This window comes from Momordica charantia (genome assembly GCF_013281855.1).
Source record: "Momordica charantia cultivar OHB3-1 chromosome 9 unlocalized genomic scaffold, Mcharantia_2.0 BLBB01000009.1, whole genome shotgun sequence".
Lineage (NCBI taxonomy): Eukaryota > Viridiplantae > Streptophyta > Magnoliopsida > Cucurbitales > Cucurbitaceae > Momordica > Momordica charantia.
This window is the reverse complement of record NW_028275167.1, coordinates 6,383,155-6,410,187: the sequence shown is the minus strand read 5'-3', so window position 1 is coordinate 6,410,187 and position 27,033 is coordinate 6,383,155. Positions and strand designations below refer to the sequence as shown.

The following is a 27,033-nucleotide window of genomic DNA, read 5'->3' as shown; positions in this document are numbered from 1 at the left end:
AAAATAACCTAAAACCTTTTTTGTGAAACTGACCCATGGCAAGCTTTTAAAACTAGAAAATTGGGCCTAATTTTTTGTGTAGATTTGTCCCATTTTTTGAATCTTGTTTTTCTACTCTTTTGCTGAGTCACTTATTACATGAAATTACATCTCTTGCGCCAAGTATGAAAATTCTCTTCATACTTGCTTTCAAGTATTAATGCACATAATACCCAAAAAAAAATTATAAAACTTTACGGATAAAACTTGGCTCCTCATTAGTAAGCAACATTGTCCTTACCACCCTTAAATATTTGACAATCAAGAGAGAGAAATGCAAAAGCAAAATTTTATTTTAAAATATAATGAGTTGTCAAATAATCAATGATGGTAAGGACAAGGTTGCTCCTTACCGGTGAGGAGTCAAGTTTTATCCAAATTTTACTTAGATCAAAATAAGTTTGTCCACATCTAGAGGGGAGGGGGAATTGAAGAAAGAGAGTGAGCTGAGTAAGCGAGAGCAAGAGTGAGGGAGGGAGAGCGACAAGATCTGAGCGATAGCATAGCAATGAGATCTGAGCAATAGTAGCGAGACTCAAGCGATAGTGGACGAGATTCGAGCAAATAACAAACAAACAACCTCATCCCCATCTCGTCTCCCAACCAAAAAAATGAAGACAAAATTGAAATAATGGAAAAAGAAGTATAAATTGTGAAGACAAAGTGCTAATCCATTGTCGAGAAAAGAAAATAGTGAAAAATGAATGTGATTGAGAGTGACAACGTGATTGAAAAGTGATTGAGGAGAGTAGCGAAGAGTAATTTCACGTGATAAGTGACATCAACAAAAAAATTAGAAAAACAAGTTTTTTTAGTCGGACAAATTTCATTAGTCTAAGATTTTTTAGGTCATCCTATCAAATTTCCCAATTTCTAACCTCCACGTAAGCTTTTGTAACCCTATCTCAATTTTTGCAGTTGTGAAATTAATAGGATGTCCTTAAATTTAGAAAATGTTGTTTAAGGCTTTTTTTTCCGATTGAAATACAAAAATTTCTTCAATTCTTTTCATAACATCTCACTTTTGAGAGTGTATTTTAGGTAACTGTGGAAATTGTAATAGTTTTCTAAAATAATTTAAAAATTAACAAAGAGATAAATGTGATTTAGATTCTAGAAACATGTTTTAAAATGGAAACATTCATACCATCTAAATTACAATCGACTAAAAAAAATTGATCGAGATTCGTGCTAAAAATCCAAGATTTATCCCAATCCCTACATTAGCTTCATTGGAACTAACGAGGAACTGTTTGATGAACCTCAAGTTAGGGGAATCCGAGAGATGATTGGAAAAAGTTGCTTACTGAACCGATATTTATACAGATGTCATTTGTGGTCCATGAATGTCCGGACATAGGAAAGAATAGAGAAAATAAAAAGCTCTGATGCTCAAGTTAATCTCGATACGATTACCTGAAAAGTGAGGCTCGGGACTCTATTTATAGGTGTTGAGCTTCCGACAGCAATTGAGGAGCGGTTACATACGATGTGTTGTTGGAAATACAGTTGAATGGTTTTGTGATACAACTCATCCTTGTTAGACGAGCTACAAATCAAGGATATTGAACTATATCTATGGCCGAGCTATGAAGCAAAGAAAATCTCCAATAGCAGAGGTGAGCTCTATAACCGAACTAACTCTTATGGCCGAGGTGAGCTTCATGACCGAGCTATCTCTTATAATCAAGGTGAGCTTTATGGCCGATCTCTCTTATGGGCGAGGTGAGCTTTTATGGCCAAGTTAACTCTCGATGTGAGTTTTATGGCCGAACTAATTCTTATTCATCCACGTCGTTTTTATCCCCTAACAAACTTCATGAAAGTCAGATAAATGTCATATTGATTGAAATTGCATGAATCTTTTCGCATATCTTCCATCAGGATTTGAAAAAAAAAAAAAAGATTCAATTTGACCCTAAACTATTTCTTTAACTCTGCATTTGGAACCTCTGACACATCTAATAAGTAAGTTAAGATAAATTTTGTTATAAATTAGCAAGTTTTGGTAATATTTTTTTTTACTACAACGGTTATAGTTGGTCTTCGATGAAGTTTAGGATTTTAATATCGTTGATTAATTTAGGATGGAAGGCTTAATAAAATTAGAGTATTGTACCTTTTATTTAACTAAACAACTATAATAAGATTAGGAGTGAGAACTTGTACTAGTTGCTCATCTAGATGGACGATGGAGGAGCTCTTGTGCTCTTAGCCAATAATTGAAACCTGAACATTAGAAGTTAGATTTACACTTCTGGTGGCGTTAGATGGAGAACTTTGTTGTTTAAGATTAAAATAGATCACACCTGATTTTTTTGTCAAGTGAGAAAAGCAAAATCTCTATCATCTGGCGCAAGTTTCTCTGCATGTGGCTCGTCCGTGATAACTTCTTCGGAACCCTAAATTCTCTTTTCTAGGCTCATCGATATTGAATCAATCGAACGTGGTAAACTTAGAGGACACCCGCCTCCTCTTCAAACGTGTCCGTCGAAGTCTTTGAAGACATAATAACAATTATGTTACGAAACTTGTTCCTTCGAATAGTCATGAAGAACGAAGAATTCCTTTACGCGTCTAGCCTTAGATGGAGGATCTTGTTGTTTAAGATTAAAATTTTGTAAGAAAGAATAAAAAATAAAAATAAAAAGGTTGCCAAATGCAATTCTATTTGTCTTTATTAAAATAGAGAAAACAAGATATGAGAAGAAAAAAAAAGATGAATAGGAACACCAAAGAAACCCGTTCATTCCAAAAACATACATAAATGTTATTTAAACAGACTTATAAAAAACATAATAGATAGCTAAAAAATAATTATAACATAACAAAAACGTGAATAATTAATTTAAAGAATTATTTTTCATAATAAAATTAAAAGATTGCAACATTTATATAACTTTACAATCAAATTCAATAAAATCAAAAGCTTATCATAAGAATTAATACACCTTGTCGATATTATGAGAAAATTTTGACCTTATTTTTTCCTTAAAAGTAAGTCTTTTTAGCAATAATATTTATTATAAGTAATTTGGTAGAACATGATTACAGGGTCTGTTTGATAACCGTCCTAGTTTTTGGTTTATGGTTTTTCTTGTTTCTAGTTTTTGATTTTCTGTTTTTAAAAAACAAAAACCATATATGTTAATAACGATTTTTTGTTTCAAAACATGTTTGGTAACATTTTTTAGTTTTTTGTTTTTAAAAAGTTAGAAAATTGAAAATACATATTAGAGAGATAAAATTTTATGTAAAGTAGAGATGACAATGGTGTGGGTGCGAGTGAGGATGCTCTCCCCCATTCTCGGGCTCGTAAAAATTTTTAGTCTCCGTTCCCACCTCGTTCTTGGGTCTGAGAGATGTTCTCGAGAAAAATTATCGGTTCTATAATTGTTTTAAATTATTTTTAGAATTTAAGTATAAAAATAGATGGAGACGGGGTCCGGACATGCATTTTCTATTTTTGGGACCCGACGGCGACCCTGCGAAATTTTTTATCTTTTCTTGTAGAAATGTGAAAATAGAGATGTAAATAAATTTTAGAGAGATAAATAAAAATATTTAGATAAAAAAATAGGGAAAGAAAAGTTAAAAACAAAAACAGAAAAATTTTGGATAAAAAAATAAAGACAATAAGAAAAGATATGAAAAAAAAAGAAATTATAAAGAAAGAGAAAAATGACAGTGAAAACTAATTTAGAGATGAAAACAAGATTCAAAATATAATTTTTATAGAAAATAAATAAATACAAAGATAAATAAAAGTTACAGAGAAAATAAAATATAATTTTTAGAGGAAAAAATAGATTACAAAGAGAAAAAAAAAGTTATAAAATATGAAATTTTAGAGAGAAAAAGTTTGGAAAATATTAAATTTTTAAAGAAGAAATGAAACTGATCCGTTAAAAAAACAAAAATATAGAAAAATTTGGAGAGATAAAAAAACAATAAATATTTAAAATATAAAAATTTTAGAAAGAGAAAAATAAAGTTTGTGGAGAAAAATTTAGAAATAAAAAATTTTAGAGTGAAAAATAAATTTTTTAGAGATAAACATGAGAAAGAAAAAAAAAGTTGAATATTAGACGAAAAACTTTTTTTTGAAAAACAAAAACCTCTCTTTGAGAACTACTTTTTTCTTTTGTTTTTGAAATTTACATAGAATTTCAAAATGATTTTTGAAAAACAAAAAACACAAAATTGAATTGGTTATCAAACAACATTGTTTTTAAAAACTAAAAACCAAAGACAAAAAACAAAAAATGAAATGGTTATCAAACGAGCCTAAGTAATTCTCTTGGTAGCTTAGAGGTCTCATAACATTCGACTGAACCAAAAATCGTTGATGTATACTTAAAAAAAAAATTCTTCTTTTCTTTCAAGTCTGGGCCTTGGGACAGATGCAAATGCCACTGGATATAAGGGGCAAAGCCCCGACTCCCACTTATAAAAAGAAATATATAATCATTTTGATGTTTGATTCTAGACTCTTAAAAATGTTTTAAAATATTTTGAGATGCTTTTTGACATTTTATGAAAATACATTTACGTGACTCTCAACAATGATATTTCTTAGTGAAAAGTGCTCTGGAATAATTAATATAATTTTTACTGTGTTAAAACACTCTCAAACTAACATTTAAGGAAAATTGAGTGAATTTTTACCTAAATTTTCCAAAGTTAAGCCTCAATTTTTTTTTTTATAAAATTAGTGAGTTATTTCATTTTAAAATTTTATAACATTACTGAGAGATTTTAGGTTTTGACCAAGAATTTTTTTTTTCTTTTTAGAAGAATTGACCTATAGAATACTAAAACCTTAGTCGTTAAGCTATATTAGTATATTTAACCTAGGTTGAAGTTAGTGAGTTCTAAAATATCTATCAAATCTTTAACTTGGAATTAAAAAAAATATATATATCTTGAAACTAGTCAAGAAAAAGTTAATATATTCAATTGAATATCTAAAAGTAAAAATTTAATATTCTCCAATTTTACGGTAAAATTTAATATTACAAAAAAGTTAAGCTATAAGTTTGATTTTTTTTTTTTTCCAAATTCACCTGCCGTTTTTTTTTTTGACACAGCCATTTTATACTGTTTTTATTTGTGTTTAAGGTTTGTGTAAAAAAAATCTTATAAATCTTAAGAAAACAAACAAAAATCTGCTAACATTAAAAGTTTATATACAGTTTAAATAACTGTTTTAGCCTACTTATGTAGCTCCCTTGTATTAATACACTTGAAACCATATTATCTACTTGTTGTAACAAAAATAATAACAATAAAAAAAGTTTCTTTTATAATTAAAATAAAATATATCTTTTGAAAGTTCATCAACTATATTTTTTAGTACCATGACCTAATAATTAAATTTAAACTTTTGTTAAAACATTTAATGCTAATGATTAGAATTAACGTCTAAGTATAATTATTGAACTCTCTTATACATAATAAATAATAAAATTGATACGGGTTTAATAATATGACTCAAAATAAACCATTTTTTTCATTAGAGACTCGGAATAATTAAGAGAGATAAAAATAAAAATAGTAAATATAAATTTTGTTTAAAAGATTTATATTATTTTAGAGTGGTCTGACTAATAGATTTATTTTTTTTTAGAAAAATAAATATGAAAGGTAGAAATTTTAACTTCAACTTTAAACGTTGACCCGGTAGATTTTTATGCAAACTTCAATAATTTATTTGAAAACGATACTTGAAAGTTGAAAAATCAAAATTGGTAAATTTTAAATATATAAAACTTTAAACTTTAAATATATATATCCATATTGATTTTAATTTATGGTTAAAAGAACAATTTGCCAAACAAAATATTAAATTATTATTATTTTTACCACATATTAAATATTGTTTTTTTAATGAAAAAATAATAACATACTAACTTTTCAAAAAAATATTAATATTAATAATAATAATAACAACATACTAATATTCTTCTAAGTTAGATAAATTGTATTCTTAATCAGCTTTTATCTCTTCACAAAATCTTTTATTTTTAAAATCAAAATCGAATGATCTCATTTCAGATTGACGATGCCCAGTTCCTTGCCTCTTAAGTAGCCCGCGACTCTTCGTTTCACACAATCGATCAATTTTTCCACTCTCAGGATTCTGTCGATCCCGATCACTGGTTAGTGTTCATCAATTCTCTTCCATTTTCGCCAAAAAATTGGAAACCCAACTCCAATCGACTGCATTTCATCTCGTTCTTATTGAAATTGGTTGAATTACGGCTTCCCTCTGTGCCTTTCGTGTTAATTTCTGCACTCAATTGTTTTATAATCCAAACGTATTGAATTATCATGTGAATTTCTAACTCTCGTTGGAAAATTTATTTGTCTCCTGCAGATGATGGGTTTCCAGAAGGTTTACGAAGTTCTGAGCCAGCTATTTCCTGAGGTATAGCGTTGACATGATTTTGATCAGTTCCTTCAAAACTTGTTAATTGAATAATCAAAATTTATGAAACTCTGCTCTTGGTTTGTCGAAATCCGTTCTGTTTCTAATTTTGTTCTTTTTCACTTCATTTTCATCAGGTTGATTATCGGATTCTAAGGGCTGTGGCCCTTGAAAATCATAACGATGTTAATGAAGCTGTTAATGACATTCTCATAGAGATTATCCCTCGTTTATATGAAGAAACCAATTTACCCTCTAAGGATACTTCTCTTGAGGTTGCATCTAACATAGAAGGTATACGTTATTCCCAATTGAAAATGTCTGTTAAGAGAATTACTTATTATATAAGCACTTCTGAAAGAACATTAGTTAAATGCTTTTTCTAGCTTTTGATATGTGTGTTTGGAATTAGACTAAAAAAAGTACTTTTGGTTCTCTAGAATCGTTTTAGAAGGCATGAGAAACACACACTAAGTATCTCTTGGTTACTTTTTGTTGAATTTATGTGGAACATGCAGTTGAGAATAAAACGAAGTCGGATTCTGAAGTAGGACTGAATCATGTAGCACCTAGAAACTCAAGTGGTTTGGTCTATGAAGATCGTGATCATGAACAAATTCATCAAATTGGCACACACTTGAAACAAGTGACTGAGGATATCGAAGGGGATAAGCAATTATTTGATGGAGTTGATGGAAGCTTGAATGATTGTAATTCTCATCTTATTCGTGATTCGAACACCATGCTCGTGCAAGAATTATACAGCATAGAATCGCGTCATGATTGCTCTATTCCTACAGTACAGGATTTCGATAGCCAGATTGCCAATCCATCTTTTGAAAATCATTCACCGGTTCAACCTGAAATCCAGATTCTTTCAGAACCTGATTATCAGAAATCAAATGCAAATGACACTTTGGATCCTAGTCCCAAGCAAGAGTGTTCTACTGTTGAAATGAGCGAAAATGGAGATAAGTTTATGGGGAATAGTTCCTTGATCACACAATCAGGGGAACTATGTAGAGTGGAACTTCTTGATGAGATCATCGAGGATGCTAAGAGCAACAAGGTAATTATTGAAATTCAAATACGGTTATGATCAATATTTTGGATCATTTGCATAACAGAGCCTTCAGTATATTCCTTTAGTTTTCTTGGTTCTGTTCATTTGGTAGCTTTTAAATGACAGCACTTTGTTTTGGTGTGTCATTTTATTATTGGGGTCATTTTTTAGCCATTTGTCAAGGGGAATTTGACATTTGAAACTGAGTGCTCAAAAGAACATATTTGCTTGCTATCAGTTGTTTCATATTGCAAAAACTTTGTAGTAATCTTTATAACATGATTGACTCACCTAAGTTGATTAAGATATGAAGGAATCTTCTAGTTATATATTAGTTGGCCACTCTGTTTAATTGCAGTTGTTTGGTGGATTTATATTTACATTTTGGAAACTTTTCTGTGTCTGTTCTCTGTGATGTTTACTAGCAAGAATGTAGAAGATTGGCATGGCACAGCTATTGGTTTTATGCCTATGCAAATAAAATTCACCCATGCTATATTATTAGTTTATTTATCTCCCTGTATGTAATCATGGTCATTAAGGAGGTAAAAGGCTTAGAGAATGAGTTCCAACCACTATTGCCACCCACCTAAGATTTAATATCCTACTAATTTTCTTGGTAACAAATATAATAGAATCAAATGGTTTGTGCCTTGAGATTAGTCAAGGTGTGTGCAAGCTGGCCGAACACTCACGGATACTATTAAAAGTAAAAATTAAAAGAAACATATGTCATAAGAAGCCGTGTTTGAGGTTAGGCATGATCGAAGATCTAGCTGTGAGGACTGTAATTATGCATGGGAATACTGCAGAAGTTTAGCCCTAGACTGCCATATTAACTTATAGCAGAGCAATGTTCTTCAAACTCATTATGGGCTTTTATTTGGCTCCCAGGCCAAACTTACTATGGTTAAATGGGTTAAAGCCATTATTTCAGAACTTTAGTTGGAGCGAAATCAAAGTATCTTTGAAGCATTGGTTGGATCGTTGTGAATCAGCTAAGTTAAAGGCATTGCAATGATGTGCTCTTAGTTTTTTTTTCGTTCTGAATATTCCTTGCAAGATATTTATATGAATTGGGAGACCTTTATTTCTCCCTTTCCTTGTTAACTTGCTTATTGTTATTTTCTCGTCCCTCTTTTGGAACTTGTATTTCTAACTTTTGTTTCTTTTCATAATTGTTTCTTGTTAAAAAAACGCGGGTTGTGTTATTAGCAATTAACTTTTTCTGCAGGTATTTTTATTTTCAGCTATGGAATCAGTTATTGATAAGATGAGGGAATTGGAACAGAAGGAGAAAGATGTTGAGAAAGCCAGAGAAGAAGCTGCCAATGGAGGGTCGGAAATTACAGCCAAAGTAGAGAAACTGAAACAGACGGTAGCCCAAGCCATAGAAGAAAATGATATGGTGGGATATTTTCTTTCTTGTTTAGATACTATATGGGCACCGTATGGATTATGTGCTTGCCCTTTTCAATTATCGACTGAAATGTCTTCTTCTTCTTCAGCTTGCAGGAGAAGTTTATGGAGAGAAGGCGATTTTAGCTACGGAAACACGGGAACTCCAATCTCGTCTGCTCAGTTTGTCAGACGAAAGGGACAACTCTATTTCGATTCTCGATGAGGTGTTTCTCTACTTCAATGATATAAATTTTTGGTTACTATCTTATCTGAGGATCCATGTCTTGTGAAATATCTGTTCTGTGGGAGCCTCTATAAAAAATAACAAACCGCTTAGTATTATTTGCATGTAACATGTTAGATTATTTTATTTTCTTAGGTGCCCTTTTGATAACTTCTCTAATTTTGATTTCTAAGTAAATTTTAGAGCCACACCAATCAGGTTTTAGAAACATATTTTTTATTTTCAAAATTTCCCCATCTTTCTACTCCTCTCTGAAGCTTGTCTCTCTCTAACATTTAAACTTTAACTTACTGGTCTCTCTCTTACATTATTCTCTTCAACTTTTCTTTTAACACGTATCTCTCTTTATAGTTCATCTGTATGTTTCTGTCTGACATTGTTAAATAGTTTCAGTTCTTGTAGACAGACAAAATATAGAAAACATTATCCAACATGTTTTGATTTTTTTTTATTTCAAAAAAATTAAACATAGGTTATCAAACATGTTTTTTTTTTGTAATTATTTTTTTATTTTTTACTAACAGAAAATCAAAAACAAAAAATATTATCTTATCAATGAATAAGTATTAAAATTCTTTTTATCATATAGATGCAAGCAACTCTTGAAGCAAGAATAGCTGCAGCAGATGTTATGCTGGAAGCAGCACAGGAAGTAAAGTTAGCTAAGGAAGAAGAGGCACGAAAAGCACTTGCTGAGCAAGACGCTCTCATGCAGAAGCTAGTCGAGCAAGCAGTGACACTACGACAGGAGGAAGAGGAGAATTCCAAGGTAACCGACCATAGTTGAAAACGACTGTCCTTTCGGGGTAAATAAATAGTTGATTATTGATGTTATTTCTTTCTGACTGCAGTTGCGGGACTTCCTAATGAGTCGTGGGCATATAGTCGACATGTTACAGTAAGTTTTCATCTCTACAGATACAAGATACGGATATGAAACGGACATGGTGATACATCATTTTCTATAAATTTAGGACACAGACCGGGCAAGATACATTTATTTAAAAAATTCTAGGACATGGGTTGGGATTAATACATGAGAATGTTTGAAGCTTTGGTCCTATAATACTATTTATATTTATTTTTTATAAAGTATTCAATACGTGCCTAACAAATCTTGGACAAAATGTTCAATTTGTGCAACTAGTGTCTTAACATGTCTACTATGTTAACAAGTGACGGATACAGACACATTACCCGAATTAAAGTGTTTGTTCACTTCTTTACATGGTATATTCGCAGGGGAGAAATTTCGGTTATTTGTCAAGACGTGAGGCATCTGAAGGAGAAGTTCGACAAGAAACTACCATTAAGCCAATCCCTTTCCTCTAGTCAAACAAGCTGCATTCTAGCTTCCTCAGGTTCATCTCTAAAAAGCACGGCTTTCAACTCGGCTCTCTTTTGCTTACCTTCAAATGACATCCCATCTGATTTGGCTTATGAGAAAGGCGTGTCGCCTACTACCTCAAAGGAAGGAAGCCGAGCATCCTCTGTTGGTAGCTTGTCGTCGGAGTCTCTTGAAGAAGGAGGAAGAGAAATAAACTATTCCAAAGCGTTTTCAGATGATGGGTGGGATGTGTTTGACAAAGATGCTGAGTTTGCTGAAGCTCCATATCTTGTGGATGCAAAAGAATAAAGACTGAGGGAATTGTTAGGTTAGTCCCTTGCCTTTAAATTCTTTTTCTTGTTCAGTTTTATTTAGATTATATTTTTGGTAGTTAGCAGACCAAATAAAGTAAAATCTCTTGTACATAGATGAAAACTTTTCTGAAGGGTTGAAGTCTTCAGACTTATTGGTTACTTTTGTTTTGCTTCAGTATATAAGCCAATGGATTTGGATATTAGTTTTTTTTTTGGATATTGGAGTCGGTTTGGATTGTTCTATATGATCATATTTATGTCTTCTCCTCTCCAATTCATCAGTCATGCTGATATTGGAATATTCTTTTTCATTGTTTAATTTATTCTTTTGGAATTTGATTACGATTTTGTTTTCGGTTTTTCAAAAATATATTTGTTTTCTCCATGCGTTTTTCACTTTTCTTAGAGACGCTTTTGGATTCTTAGCCAAATTTCAAAAACCAAAACTTTAAAAGGATCTTTTTTAGTTTTCAAATGTTGACTTAGATTTTAAAAACGCTTTAAAAAAGTAGATAAAAAAACAAATAAAAAGAATTTATTAAAAAGTATATACATAGATGGAAGAAGTGTGTAAGTTTATTTTTAGGTAGAAAAATACTTTCGGTTCCTTTATTTTTATTAAATTAGCCGGTACCTATGTCCGAAAAATCGTGAGTTCGAAATCTTACCCCAAGTTGTTTGTTACTAAAAAAAAATTATAATAATGATTTTATTTTAACAATTTATTCCTTAATCATTCTTTAGATTAAAATCTTAGTCTCTACTCGTAAAATCTTGTTAAAGAATAACACAGGTTTCTTTACGTATACATATCAATAAATTGCTATGGCACCAGACATGCGTGTAAACTATTCTTACTACCCTCATGTGGTAGAGCTACCGGTGATATTAGGGACTAAGGTGATTTTCCATCTTAAATGTTTTGCATGAATTAAATGGTTAAAATTTAGGAATTAAATTATTACAGGTGATTTAGACCCTAAATTTTTTTTTTCAAATGAGATCTATTATTGGGGTTTTATTATTTTTTTAAAATTTCAATTGATTTGGTATTACTACGTGACAAAATATAATGCCATCAGCCATGTATAGTAGTAGGAACAAATCTACCGAATGTCAAAAGTAATGCACAAAAACAATTTGGTTATAACTTTGCTTTAGTTCCATACTAATTTAAGGTATTATCATTGAACATGAAATTTAAGTAATGTTCACGAGTTCAAATAAATCCTCTCACATACAATAATATCTTTATTCTAAAAAAATAACATTATTAATTATAAACTCTTGTTTCCGAGATTTTTTCAGTCGAAAAATGATTTTTGAAATTTGAAGTTGATAAATATAAAAGTTAATCTATCTCTATTTATCATTAATAGTCTCCAAACTTAGTCGTAAATGATACATAAACATTATGAGGTGGTATATTAGTATTAGAGAAAACTTCTAGTACCCCGGGAGTACTATACTCCCTCTATTAAGCTATTAGGTAACTAAGCTACTAGGTGGTACCAAAAAGTCTGCTAGTGAATCGTAGTTCAACTAAAGTTTGACTTGGAAGCAAGATAAGTTGCTAGTTGTATCCAACCAAGTCAAACAAGAACCACCATGCTCATTTTTCGAAGACCAATTAGTTGAGACTAAAAGTCACTAGGTGGATTGTAGCCCAATTAAGTGAGAATATAGTTTAATTAGGTGCGGCAATAAGCCACTTAACCCAAAGCGAACTATATCTGATCAAATGGCATATTCAAGACGTAGATGAACCGTAAATTGAATTCCAACAAGGTGAAACTAAAAGTTACTAGAGAAGTTGTTGCTCAACCAAATTAGGCCAAGAACCACTACAAGATTTTTGGGTTTTTTCAACACCAAAAAGCGTCGGCATAAATCCGTCGCAATAGATTTTGCCGACGCTTTTTAGAAAGCATCGACAAAAATCGAATATGCCAACGCTTTGAAAAATGTTGACAAATCTCAATCTTTCCCAACGGTTTTGCCAAGGCTAAAAGCGTCGGCATAGATGACATACTCCCACCTATATGGTTAGTAGCCTAGCCGCCTTAAAATAGACCCAACGCGGCTCTATGAAGTCATATAAGAAGTTCATCCTCATGTCAAGTGATGTGATGAGTAATGTGTTATTGTACTTTATACTTACCTATTTCATTCGGTTGCAACATTGATCTATCCCACACAACGGTAATTTCATCTTAACGAACTAACCAAAACACGTGCAACTTACACGAAACGTCCTTAACAAGTCACAACTGAAACTATGACCGATGATCATCAAAGGTGAATTGTGACTGTGCGTACTTACTAACAACCGATATAGCTAGCAATATATATATATAACCAAAATCATGTCACTCTTATTACTTCTCCATCTTCCCATATGTACAAAAAAGATGAAAAAATCAACAAACTAATTAAGAAAAAGCCCATCTTGAGAAATAGAGAGATCAAAGGGTTTGAATTGATTAATTATCCCTCCAAGAAAGAAGAAGAATTGCACATCTCCATATGATATAAAGCCTTCCTTTGTGTTCTCTCAAGTGCTTTGAAACTTGGCCCCATGAACACCTCTTTGACTGCTCCTCTCCCTTTGCTGCCTCCATTGATCTCACGAGAGACAAGAGGTTCTCTTCTTTGGTTTTGTTAATTTGCTCAAAGTTTGAGCTCTAAATGGGAGATTTTAGGGTTCTTATATGTAGAGCTTTCCTTGTCTCTCTATCACAACATCTTCCAAATAAATCTTATCGAAAGGTTGACTTTTCGTCGATAATCTCATTACGAAATCTGAGCCATCAATAAGAGTTAACATGACTGACCCACATGAAAAATGAAAACAACTAGGCAAGAAAAAAATCAATTTGGAAATAAATGTTATATTAACAAATATAAACCAACCATTCAAATATTATGTGGTTGGCTCGATACCTATCGTGACCTTTCACACGTGTGTTGAGTTCTGGTCAAATATTAGAAGAGCAAATTGTCCAACAGCGAAAAAGGTAAAAGAAGGGAATGTGCTGATACAAATGCTATAAAAGGGGCTCATACCATTGGATTTTATTCATCCCAATTGAAACACTTCAAGTCTGGTTACTAGCTCCAGTGAGTGATATTTGCTTTGAGAGAGTACTTTGTGTAATTGAGGTTAAGGAGAGAAATTTGTGTGATTGTAATAATTTTTAACATAGTGAGATTTTCCTTCATGTGAAGCTGTGACGATTTTTCTCCGATTTGAAATTTTCCATGTAAATTCTTGTGTTTTCTTTTAATTTCTCAGTTATGTTCTACTTGTCATGCATTAGAAATAAGGATTTTTACTCATCAAATGGCTAGAGTTGTCTCCTCCTCTCCTTCAAGTAGCTCTCTTACTCATGCAATATTAATAAATATCTGCTTTTCAATTTAAGATACCATTGAGTCAAGCAGCTCCAAAATGTGTCAAATTACTTATTGCACCATCAACTTTGCAATTTATTTAAGATTCTACTCTTTCCTTTTCATGCTGTTCAATGTCAAACTTATTACATTACAATCCTATAATTAAGATACTCTTTCTCATTCTAGGTTGTAAGTATCAAAAGTATATGCAACATCTACTCTAGTAAGCTCTAAATGCCAAAGAACCTAAATTTTGGTTTAAATACTTTTTTTTTTTTTTGAAATCAATGTCTTGTAATTTATGCTAGTGGACCGCTATAATTGAGGTTCATTCCCTTGGCTGAGCGCTACTGTGACCAACATACGTAGGATTTCACTTAAGAACTTAACAGTAGGTGGATACCTCAAAACTCCATGCGCTTGCCACTACGTCATTTCCTAGAGGATAATTTTTTCAACTTACTATTGAGTCACACACACTAAAAAATCTCTCGCTCTCACACACGCACGTCATATATATTCGTGTAAAATGACGTGAAACTTATACGCTACGAAATATCTACGATTAAGATGCCATCGAGCCATTTAAGATGTCGCACAAATAAGAGGGTTTGAAAGGGATGTGAAAGCTTAGACTCAAAACATACGGTGGCTGAGAGAATGTTGGTTGGCTTAAGTGGATTACAAGGCAGACAAAGTTGTCTCCTTGGACAAAACCCACTTGAGAGTGACTTTTCATTGAACCATTGGATGGCCATGCCTCTCATTCTTCTGTTCATGCATCTTAATAATGTTCCTTCTAATGTAGCCACCATCCCTAGGTCCGACATGTCGGCCATTTATTGCCTAGAGAGCCTTTGCATTATATATTCTACTAGCCCTTTAATCAAAGTAATATATGGTTTTGTTTTGTTTTCAATTTGTAATATGTTATTTTCTTAAGATGTCTCAAAATGTTCCTTTAATCAAAGTAAGGAGGAAGAAGTTTATGATCCAATTTTCTCAAAGATTTAGAAATTCTCGATTTTGTCGTACGACTTTGAATCCTCTTCATCCTTGACTTTGTTAAATTATTTAACGTAGCTTTTTTACTTCATTATTGCAACTAGCTATCTTAAAGTGGGTATATTTATGTGTATGTATTTAAAGTTGTAGCGTGCTACTTTAATGTAATGTCATGAACCTTTACTAAAAGAAAAATGAGTAGTAGTACTGGTTATATAATCATGAAGTTAGGAATATGGATACTTTGCATCATTGATGAAAAATGAGTAGCAGTATAAATGAAAAAGAAATGAAAAAATATAAAACAATTAAATACAACGTCTCGATCATTTAATTTCCATTACAACAATTTAATAAACATCATCAAAGGGAATAAAAAAATTGACTCCCATCCCTTCATTCCCATTCCCTTGAAACACATGGCCGTAATTGAACTTTTTTTTTTGTCGGAAGTATATGTCAATTACCACTATGCTTCATTTGAATTAATATTCGACTTTATTGATATTTCAAATTTACTAAATGCTCATAGAAGCTATTGGCATTTGGCATCTCTCCTGAGTGTTTAATTCAAGTTCGATATTTAATATTTCAACAAAAAAAAGAAAAGTGAAACTTTGTAACCTAAAGATTTAAGTTAAAAAGACCAAAAACAAAAAACTTTTTATCCAAGATGATTAAAAGTGAGTTTGAAATAACTTTTGAAAAACTTAATTTTAAATGACACACTCCAAATTCAAATCAAGAACTATAAACTATACAATCAAACTTCTCAACTAATGATACAACCATAAACTAGCAAAAGACCAATTGATTCATCCAACCTTCCCCCAACTTGACTTGTCAAAACAAAAGAAACCAAATGATTAAAGTTCATATATTTAAAGACTAAATTACAATAACCTACATCAAATCAACAATTTATACATTTAATTCACATTACAGAAACATAAAGTTACTTCAAATACAAGGTATGTTTCCTGTTCAACATTGATCATAAATTACTTTTTTTTCTCTCTCTTGCAAAGGAAACTTGGAATTCCATAATAATGCACAACCTAATACCAAATAAACAAATATACATATCCAAGTAACCAACTCCAAAAATCTTACACTCGCAGCCAAAAAGGAACACTACTTCCCTTCCCTCTAAATTCAAGAAAAGAAAACACACACAGACCCCTTGGATTATTACTGCTTACATGATAATTACAGCCAAAGAACAGCAGACCTCTACCATTTGATTATATTCTATTTATGCCTTCAATTAATTTAATTCATGTGAACTTACATTAAGTATGAGGTCAGAGGCCACTCAAGCGACTTCCAATGCTTTTTTGATGTCATTCTGTGGCAGAAATAGGGAAAAGCCACATCAACAATCAACAACTGAGCAGTTTTATTTTCAAAGCAATGAGTTTACGGGGCTGTTTGGGACAGTACCTCAATTGCCAATGGGTTGGTGGTCGGGCTGTAGCGATTGATGACAACACCTTCCTTATCTACCAAGAACTTGGTGAAATTCCACTTTATCCGGCTGCCCAAGAATCCGTTGCTAGTTGCTTTGAGGAACCTATATACTGGCGCTGTGTCTGGCCCGTTCACTCGTACCTATAAGATTAAAATAAGGAAGTATATGATGCTGAACTTTCAGAGGAAAACTTATCAGATTCACAATCTTTAAGGGGCTGCTTGGAATTTGTTTTGATTTTGAAGAATTTTCAACTTTTTTTTCAAAAAATATTTTAGAGAATTATGATTGAGTCGATCACAAGAGTTTTGTACACTTGAAATCATGATTTACTAGTCCATGATTTTAAAGAATGAACAATTTTAGTAGTTCCCAAAACCTGGTCATCCGTGAAAAGGAACTAAAAGAAAATAAGAGATAAAAATTGGTAGCAGAAAATTGTTCACCCGAACAGCTCCTAACTCGAGTACCATAATTATATGCCATTGAAAAGCAAGTTCATAAAATCTGATCAATCTTACTTTACACCAATTCTATCTATTGTGATAGCTTAGATAAAACTCAAAGAAGCTGCTCAAACAAGGGCGCAGCAAGCGAATACGGGATTACAGAAAACAATCACTTCAGTCTCGTTAAACGGTGAAACTTTGTTATAATGGATCAAAACTTTTCTTAGCAGACACAGGAATGGAGTATTCAAAATCTAAAACAAGATAGTTAACTCTGTAGACCACTGTTATTAGCACGTAATCAGAAATATGATTTTATTAACACTCAGTAAAAACCAAAAAAGCATAATCACCTTTTGGAAGATTGGATATTCCGCCTTGTATCTCGTACAAGCAAATTCTTGAGCATCCTGGCTGGTTCCAGGCTCTTGCTTCAAAAACTGGTTGCATGGAAATGCTAATATTTCAAATCCTGAGGACAGCAAATGTATACAGTGAAAGAATCAAACAAAATGAACGAACAAAACCTAAAATGAGAAACAGTATGCTTCAATACCAAAACTTAATTCATGGAGAAAAGGGCATTAATTTAAAATTATTCTCTTTTTGTTTTTTCTTTTCTTTGCACAGTTATAAAGTGAAGGGTCCAAACCATTTCACTTACAATTAGGAAGTGCTTACAGGGTAGTTGATATTTTAGAATCTGCCAAAGTGAAACTGGGAAGAATGGAAAAATAAAAGGAACCTCACAAAGAACACCTTTTTCAAGATATATAGAGAAAAACAGAGAGAATCCTCCATAGAAAGCTTTGTCTCCAAAAAATGTGAGAGTTCTCTTGCTCATTTTCTTCTCTCCCATTCAGCAAAATTATTTTTTCAGAATTCCTTTCATAGAAGTAGAACAAACCATTTGTGAGGAAACTTAGGTGCACATAAGGTTTCTTGAAAAAGGTTGTTGTATCTTGTGAGGAGAGTGTTAGTTCACTTTGTGTGTGTCCCTCTTAAAAGTGCTTACGAAAAATCAAAAGTGTTCTTTTAAAAATTTTAGTGTTTGGTTATAATTTCAAAGAGTGGTAAAAAGTACTTTTAGCAAATTTAAAAGCACTTATCAAATTTTTCGATAATCAAAAAGTAGTTTAAGAAATTCTAAATACAAAATAAAAAAAGTACTTAAAAGTGGTTTTAGATGAATTATTTGATCAATTTTCTTCCAAAAGTGTTTTTAAAAAAATACTTTACTTAAAAATAATTCTTGAAAAGGCATCCCAAACACAGTCTTAGTGCAACTAGATTTTTATAACCCTTGTTTTCTGATTTTCACTATTGATTTTGTTATCTCTTGTTATCATTAATGTGCTCTCCAAAACTCTTGCTCCATCATTTGATATTTTTCTAACATTACATATATATCTGCCTGTGCAGTTACAGACATACTCTTGGCTCTGTATCACATGCGTACTATTGAAATAAATTCATCAAGCAGAAGCAAAAGCCAGTTCATTTTGGAAACAACAAAGTAATAAAAAAAAGGGGGAAATGAAACCTAGATCCTTGCATCGGCTGTAAATCTCAGTCAACTGAGTGTAATTCGAATCTGTAAACCCACTGTTCAGATGCGAAAAATTCAACAGTTAACCAAACTATCCAAGACCCACACAGAAATCCACAACAAAAAACAAAAAAAGGGCAACAAAACAAACCATTTGGAAGCAACGTTAACCACAAGAAGGACCTTCCCCTTGTAGATACTCAGGTCCACGTCTTTGCCTTTGAAATCCTGCGCCCCACCAGCACGATTTCATCACCAAAAAAGATCCTCAAGAACAACGGAGGTCCCTCGGAGAAAGAGACGAAACAGATCGAGACAAAAAAGGAAAAAGAGAAATTAGGGTTTTATTGGGGAATTATGTAACCTTGACGATGAACTCGTGGATGGATTTCTCGGCCACTGATTGAGAAGCCCCCATCGATTTGCTCCTCTCCGCGGCGATTGTTCCTGTTCAATTTCAATTTGATAAGAAATTGGATGATACAATGGCTCGCATTTCTCTATCTTCCAATTAAATTTTTTTTTCCGTGTACAGCAAATTCGGGGTTGGATATGTTGATGCTTAGCATAGAAATAATTTACTTTTTTTATCTTATCTAGAACCAACATGATTTGAAATGAATGTAATTAAAAAAAAAATTAAGGTTTGCAGAAAGGAAAAGAAATAAAAAGTTTATTGATATGAATTTTTCATCTTAACTTATTAATTAAAAATTAAAATATGACAATATTAAATAAGTAACTTATCTATCAAAAAAAATTATCGGAAAAATTGTTTTAAAATTGTTGGGGTCAAGTCTGAACATTTGACCTGTTTAAACCATCCCAACGAGGCTGACCTAACAGCTCAGTTTTGTCCACTTAGCACGCAACTAGGAACGAATTGGTCAATGGCAAGAACCGAAGGTCGCTCGGGAGAGCCCTACCCGAGTAGGGCAATACCCCAATAGGACGACTATCTACCCCCTTGACCGCTATAAATACACCACCACCTTCCATGTCCAAGTATGAAATCTGTTTGATACCGATCTGCAGAGCTCGGACTCTATACTGACATAGGCGTCAGAGTGACTTACCTCCTTGTAGGTACCTCAGGAATTGCTCTAAGTGCAGCCGACCGACCTCCCAGATTGTCTTCCGTGTCTCGACAGATTTTTGCATCAAAGGATAAATCGACATCGACATTTAAAATTTTTGCTTTCTACCCAACCCAATCCCTTCATTGAGCTTTTTCTATGATCTTCATTTTCACAGTTCTCCGTTTCTCTTCAAACATCATTGGCACACCTTAGTTTTTGCACCAAATCTCCATCCATGGCCAAGTCTTCTAATAACATTCTTCTGGCTTACTATTATATTTTTCTAAGTACAATAAAGGTAGCAGTGATGGAGATTGAACCTTCAACCTCTAAAGAAGGAACACGATGTTTATGTTAATGTTAACTTTAAACAATTTTAGTCTTGAATTGTTAATGTCAATCGAGATTGTTTTCTTGAATTTTCGGAGACAATTCGAGTCTTCTTATTTTCTGTCTGATTTTGCTTCTAATCATTATATTCTACATTTTAAACAGTATAGTTCTGGCAAACATTTCAAGACTTAAAGTTTGTCATTCTTTAAAATGTAATAAAATAACTAATTAAAATGTCATGATTTCATTAGTAACAAAACAAATCCACTAAAAAGATAATATTTCTGAAAGTTAATATAAGAAAATGAAAATAATACAGAGGGCCACCCATGAAAATTTTCCATAAATGCCTTTGAGAGAAAAGAAAAAAACTCCATAAAAGCGGGGCAATCATCTCTTCTTTTTTTTTTTTTACAAAAACAATCATCTCTTCTTTAATCCTCTGTCTGTGGAAAAAAATAAATAAATAAAAACAATAAGGTTAAAAAACACATTCGGTCCCTATACTTTCATTAAAGTTACGATTTGCTCCCTGAACTTTCAAAAGTAACGATTTAGTTCCTGTACTCTAAAATTAGTCACGATTTAGTCATTACCGTTAAAAAATAGGTTAAGATTTAATGGAATGCTGATGTGGCTTTCATTTACGATTTATGTGTACAAATTAAAATCCATATGACGAGTTGGTTCAACATCGGTTCGATTGGTTCACATTTAAAACGGTTTAGGACTTCAAAAATAGAAAAATTGGACCTTTAATTTGAAACCTCTCCAATCGCTTCCCAGACTTCCCTTCCCCCTCTGGACCTATGACAAGATTTCGCTTTCCCTTCCTCAATCTTCGACGCCTTCCCGAACCTCGCCTGGGGAGGCGGCTCCGTCAACACACACCTCGACTGGACGAAGACGCTGCACGTTCACATCCTCAGGGCCGTCCTCTCTGCCTTCGATGGAGAAGAAGGTCTCTCTCACCCACGATTTCTGCCTCTCCCACGCACGAACATCTTTTTCGATTCTTCAGAAGTCTTCGCCTGATAAGCTACGTGGTATGTACTGTGTGTTTTCTTATATGCACCTCCAGTTATCCTCGATGAGAAATTAAAATTACCTTTAGTTTGATTAGTTAGATTTTGACTTCATGGTAATGAATGAGAAATTTTTATTTTAGCAAAGAGAGATTTTGACTTCGCTCCTTTTTTTCAGGTTCATCCCATTTCAATTTTTATTTTCTATTTTAGTGGTGCTCCTTTGAAATCGTTGTTGCCTCTTTTTATATGAACTGGGGTTATTTTTTTTTATTCTTTAGATTTTGTATGTTCTCCTATTTTTGTTCTTGCTCAACTACATGAGATTATTCAATGATTGATTCAATATATGGTGTAGAACCACAAATGAAACTCACAAAACCAGAAACTGCAACATGAATAAACAGCTAAACCTTTGTCCAAGAGGAAAACCCTTCATTCCTCTATATTGTTAACAAATTTTATGTGTAGCCATTTTCCTTACTAATTAACTATATCAATTAATATAAATGCATAGCTATTTTTCTTACAGAACTGCAGCATGAATACAAGTAGCCATTTTACTTACTACAAAAGTTGGTGCTAATGATGGCATAAGTGATATTGACTCTAGTGAGCTACTCTTATTAAAAGATTCGTCTGATTTTGAAGTTGATGTTATGACGAAATATCATGTTTATAGAGAAACAACAGATGACGAGAAACCATACGTTGAATTAAGCATGTCATTTAACTCATTGAGAGAGTTCAAGAATGTTGTGGATGATTATGCTGTTAAGGGAGGATGGCAAATACGATTTGTGAAAAATGATAAGACTAGAGTTAGAACTGGTTGTATATGGTTGTCTTATGTTGCCAAGGTACAAGGAGAAATGACTTATCAGTTGAAGACTTTTGTTGGTGAACACTCGTGTAGTAGGTCCTTCAGCAATCCACGCCTAACATCTAGGTGGCTAAGTAGGCAAATTGTAAATGATGTAAAGGAACAATCAAATATGAGATTGAGAGCCATCCAAGAGAAGGTACAACGTAAGTACATTTCACAAATTAATAAAGTGGAAGCTTTTAGAGCAAAGAAATTGGCTTTAGATATAGTTGTTTTAGAGCAAATTGTAAATGATGTAAAGGAACAATCAAATATGATTATGCTGTTATTTTCAGGGTTTAGTGCCAACCTTCAGTGAATTAATTCCAGAATCAGAACATCGCTTTTGTGTGAGACACATCTATAGCAACATGAGAAAGAGGTTTCCTGGAATGCAGTTGAGAAAGCTTTTTTGGTGAGCAACCAACACAACTTATTATCAGCAATGGGAGAGGGAGATGCAAGAAATAAAAAAGGTAGATGAAGGTGCATACAAGTGGGTGTTGGCCTTACCTCGTGAGAAATGGAGTAAGCATGCCTTTAGTTGCGGGTCTAAGTGTGATTCTGTGGTTAATAATCCATGTGAGGTATTTAATGCTACTATACTTGAATCTAGAGACCAACCAATTATTTCTTTACGTGAATGGATTAGAACTTATCTAATGAGAAGATTTCAAAAAAAAAAAAAATAGACAGATGATTGAAAAGTTTGATTGGGAGGTGTGTCCCAAAATTAAAAAGAAGATCGAGGAGGAGAAACTACATTGTAGGAATGGGTTACCTATGTGGGCTGGTGACTTGAAATTTGAGGTTAGAAATGGTTGTGACAAGTTCGTTGTAGACCTTGATTCAAAAACTTGTAGTTGTAGGAAATGGGACCTAATTGGGTTCCCATGTCAACATGCCATTAGTTGTATTTTCTATAAAGGGCATAATGTTGAGACATATGTTGATGATTGCTATAAAAAGAAGGCTTACATTGCATGCTACGAGCCTCTTGTTTACCCAACCAAAGGTCTAAACTTATGACCAAGTACAAATTTCAATGTCATTAGTCCACCACATCTTAGAAGAGCTCCCGGTAGGCCAAATAGTTGTTTATAAATTTCTAGCTGTACGAGAAACTGATTTGTTTTGTGATGGTACTAAGATTTTGTAAATGAGTATTTTTGTAATGACAAGTTTGTAATGACAAGTTTGTAATGACAGGTGGGGAGATTTTTTGTTTTGTAATGACTAGATGTGAATTTTTTTGTAATGACTGTATTAGATATTTTTGTGTCACATCATTTGAACCTTTTAAGTTTTACAAGTCTTGGTTCATGCAAATAAGCTAGTTTTGTTATATCATTCACACCACATTTCAATTTTAAAAATCTTGTCCCACAAAAAATAATGAACTATTCACTCTCAAAGATTACAAAAAGTCTTTAAAAATCTTGTCCCACAAAAAATAATGAACTATTCACTCTCAAAGATTACAAAAAGTCTTAAAAGGAAAGTTTGAAATACAATTCAAATGCATACAAAAATTTATCATTCAATTTGACAGCTTTTAATGAACTACAACAAGTTCAACACACAATACTTGAATAATTCATGAGGAATGGAGCTTTCAATTTCATTATGGAATCCGATGCAAACAATTTTATTGCTCAACGTCTATATCTTTACATTTAATTTACAAGAATATGCAAAAAAAAAAAATTGAAGTTTTTTTCTGGAGGGTGAGGGTGGTGTGGAAGAATGAAAGTGGTTAACTTATGTTTAACCTAATCAATCAACTCCAAGAATTTCGTAATACTTCTTCATCGCAACTGTCGCCATCTTCGTTTTCCTCCTCCTCTTCTTCCTTTTCAGTCAGATGACTCTTTAGATTTCCTCCTCTTCTTGGCGTTTTGTGAAGTTTTAGCAGCCTTTGGAGTTTGCTTGACAGTCGAAACTTTACTTTCCACTACTGCATGAAGAATAAAAATCACAAAAGTCCTGCGAATTCCCATAATAATCCTCAATCTTAATCTCACAACTTTTCACAGGTCAAGATGCTGCTGAATATCCTTGATAACCCAATAAAAACCAGACAATTCAAAAATACATATGTTGAATCTAAACATACCTTCATCAACAGCTTTGCTGTCGTGTATATCAAGCTATCATCAAAGCCACGAAAATTTGTAATCGAATTGGCAAATAAAGAGAATGCAAGCTATGGAAAATTGAAGAAGGTGCTCATGCCTTGAAGTTTCTCATCAAGTGGAATGGAATGGAATGTTTAAAAGGTATTGGTACGGCAATGACTGAGGGGAAGTCATAAAAGAACCTAAGGGTCGCTTGAAAAACCATCAAGGCAAATGAGACAGAACAGAGGAACTAGTGAGAAGAAACAAATGAAGGCATTAAAGCCTTCGCATGAGCTTTAGCTAACTCTATCATCTTTGATCGTACACGTTGCACATTTGCAGCTATTTCTTTGGATACATCGACCCAAGCCAGAGGCAGACCCATGGTATGTGCACTCTTATTGCATTAATAAACAAAGAAATAACTCATAAGTCAAGAACATAATGATAAGAGCGTGATTTTAGCAAAATAACAATTACCAATTTAGTCATGGAACTTAGAACTTAGATGTATGTGTCTATTTATATATACAAACTTTACAAGATTTCAACTGCTGCCTTGAATTTTAAACTCATAATTCATTCAACTTCTACCATAACACTGTTAACTAATTGTATCATTCTATTTTTGTCCACATGTTCACTTCCTTTTGGTTATTTGTCAATCGTCTCATGCTAATTAAACCAATCAATATTTGTGCATAGACACAACACATAATACCAGTCATAATCTGAAAACATAATGTCAACTTCTAAAATTTCAAGCATTAAACATACAGAGCTAGAGATGAAATTTGTAATAATAATTAAAAGAGAAACCAGACATTATTCAAATTTCTACGCATTCCTTCTATACTTAATGGTCCACTTAGTTCCCTCGATTATTTCACCATAATTATGCAAAATGCGTCCTCTGATTTTGTAATGGCGATTTCACACCTCTTGAACCAACCCAATTCCGCGTCTCTCTACTCCAAACGTTAATCACCTAAGAATCCAATTTTCTCATCCCCTTCTTCCATAAACGTGGTAACTGCTAACAGGCACTAAATCTCAATTTAGACAAGATCTTACCATAGCAAAACCATCACAAACGACATTTCACTTTCCACCATTAAATTCTCAAGATTTAGCCGGAACAAAGAGATTTGGATCAAATTCACATATACTAGCACACATCATGCACATATATATATAGACAGAGATAGATCTTGAATTAGCCGGATCCTCAGTACTCAAGGGAGCATAAGTCCGATTCGGATTCAGCAACGACGAGCTCACCAATTCAATCACCGAACCACCAGCGCTAGAACTAGTCGGTGGCGATGCCGAAACTGGCGAAGAGCTGGTAGGAGCCATCACACTTCTCAAGGATTTCCTAAAAAGCAAAGTCTGATTCCTCGACGCCATGGGAGAGGGGGAAGAGCTCGAATTCTCGCTGCAAAGAATTCCAAAACTCTTCAAAATCGACGTCCAAGGATCTGTTAAAGCCGGAGATTGAGGAAGGGAAAGTAGAATCTTGGGAGATGTTTCCAACTAAAGATTTTATTTTTCTATTTTTAAAGCCTTCAACCGTTTTAAATGTGAACCGAACCGAATCGATGTTGAACCAACTCGCCAAATGGATTTTAATTTGTACACATCAGTCTTAAATGGCAGCCACGTCAGCATTTCATTAAATTTTAACCTAATTTTTAACGACAAGGACTAAATCGTAACCAATTTTAAAGTACAGGGACTAAATCGTTATTTTTGAAAGTTCAGGGACCAAATCGTTATTTTAATAAAAGTACAGGGACCAAATGTGTTTTTTAACCGCAAAAGTTTATGTCACGCTTCAAACCATCACGTGGATGTAAAATGACACAAAACTCCTTCCTTTACTACCATGCCAGCCACAAATTTTCATTCAATTGGTTATGTTTCTTGTTTTTCAATTTCACTTTTCATTGTTATAGAAATTTTGATAACAATAGAATCATTTTTTGTTCCTATTTCCAAATTCAGGTAAAAATATTATTACAAAATTATAATAAAAAAAATCAACAGTTGCTTTATAGTTTAATCAATAAAATGATGAAAGTAAAAAAAAAAAAAAACATAATAATAAAATGGTGAAAAGATGGCAGAAACTAGAATGAAAAAAAGAATGAAAAATTAGAAGCTCATATGGTAACATTCTGTTTCTTGTTTCCTTCTTTTTACTAAATTAAAATTGCATCCAATAATGATTTCTTATTCTTTTACTTTTTATTGAAAGAAAAAGATGAAACTTTTATATATTTTTAATCAAACCTTCAAACCAACAATGATAAAATAATATTATTTTATATTTTAAAATAAAAAGGATAACAACAAACAAAAAAATTTGCTTGTATTCTTACCAAAATTTCTACTCAATTTTAAAAACATAAGAAATGAGAAACAATTATGAAAGAGCTTATATTTCTCAAAAACTGAAAGAAAAACAAAAATAAAATAAAAACATTACCAAACACATGAAACCCTAAATTACTGTCATATCAACAGTAATAATCTGACATAGCAACAAAATTGTGCCACATCAACAAGGTTATACATGTAATTATTCCAAATAAAATCCCCATTGAAAAATTCCCTTTTGAAATCAACTTCAGCCTTCTAACAACACAACAGATTTGAGTTTGCCCATCTCCAATAACATAAAGCAAACTTTACAAATCCAATGTAATATGGCCATTGTTAGTTCTGTTCAAAAACCAGAGACAACCTCCTTTTAACCGTTAAGAAAATTCTCAACCAAAACAGAACGTGCACGATAATACTTTCAGCCATGTAGAGATATACAAAAGCCCCAACCCGACCAAGAACCGCCTGCCACGTATTTCAAAGATGAACAAGTAGCTGCTAAACGAGGAGGAGGAGGAGGAGAAGAGAGAAGGCA

General features: G+C 32.8%; 2 protein-coding genes and 1 long non-coding RNA gene across 5 annotated transcripts; 2 read left to right on the top strand and 1 right to left on the bottom strand.

Moving 5' to 3' along the window:
- The first annotated feature begins 6,042 nt into the window (after positions 1–6,042).
- Positions 6,043–11,079, top strand: LOC111018481 (uncharacterized). 2 transcript variants are annotated; one of them, XM_022294583.2, is made up of 9 exons: positions 6,043–6,200; positions 6,419–6,469; positions 6,607–6,763; positions 6,988–7,538; positions 8,767–8,940; positions 9,041–9,157; positions 9,767–9,946; positions 10,029–10,075; positions 10,420–11,079. In XM_022294583.2, the coding sequence occupies exons 2-9, from the start codon at positions 6,419–6,421 to the stop codon at positions 10,811–10,813; spliced, it is 1,671 nt and encodes a 556-aa protein (XP_022150275.1). In that variant the 5' UTR covers positions 6,043–6,200; the 3' UTR covers positions 10,814–11,079. The 2 variants fall into 2 exon arrangements, with proteins under 2 accessions (XP_022150275.1, XP_087974235.1); XM_088118109.1 differs by having other exon boundaries at positions 6,075–6,291.
- A 5,044-nt stretch (positions 11,080–16,123) lies between these two features.
- Positions 16,124–19,232, bottom strand: LOC111018440 (putative glutathione peroxidase 4). The gene is made up of 6 exons (XM_022294521.2): positions 19,053–19,232; positions 18,840–18,916; positions 18,683–18,744; positions 17,493–17,611; positions 16,663–16,830; positions 16,124–16,567 (listed from the first exon to the last, which is right to left on the bottom strand). The coding sequence occupies exons 1-6, from the start codon at positions 19,104–19,106 to the stop codon at positions 16,535–16,537; spliced, it is 513 nt and encodes a 170-aa protein (XP_022150213.1). The 5' UTR covers positions 19,107–19,232; the 3' UTR covers positions 16,124–16,534.
- Positions 19,233–20,859: 1,627 nt separating this feature from the next.
- LOC111018441 (uncharacterized) lies at positions 20,860–23,218 on the top strand. Of its 2 annotated transcripts, XR_015787250.1 has the most exons (3): positions 20,860–21,146; positions 21,658–22,154; positions 22,287–23,218. It is a non-coding gene; the product is annotated as an uncharacterized LOC111018441 (long non-coding RNA). The 2 variants fall into 2 exon arrangements; XR_015787249.1 differs by having other exon boundaries at positions 20,860–22,154.
- The last annotated feature ends 3,815 nt before the right edge of the window (positions 23,219–27,033 follow it).

Bases quoted from the DNA above. Each gene is read 5' to 3' on its own strand.
- LOC111018481 (XM_022294583.2), top strand. From the start codon at position 6,419: ATGATGGGTTTCCAGAAGGTTTACGAAGTTCTGAGCCAGCTATTTCCT. The intron at 9,158-9,766 runs GTGTTTCTCTAC...TTTATCATATAG, and splicing joins CTATTTCGATTCTCGATGAG to ATGCAAGCAACTCTTGAAGC. The intron at 9,947-10,028 runs GTAACCGACCAT...TTCTGACTGCAG, and splicing joins AGGAAGAGGAGAATTCCAAG to TTGCGGGACTTCCTAATGAG.
- LOC111018440 (XM_022294521.2), bottom strand. From the start codon at position 19,106: ATGGGGGCTTCTCAATCAGTGGCCGAGAAATCCATCCACGAGTTCATC. The intron at 16,831-17,492 runs GTGATTATGCTT...TTAATCTTATAG, and splicing joins AATATCCAATCTTCCAAAAG to GTACGAGTGAACGGGCCAGA. The intron at 16,568-16,662 runs GTACTGTCCCAA...TTTCTGCCACAG, and splicing joins CCAACCCATTGGCAATTGAG to AATGACATCAAAAAAGCATT.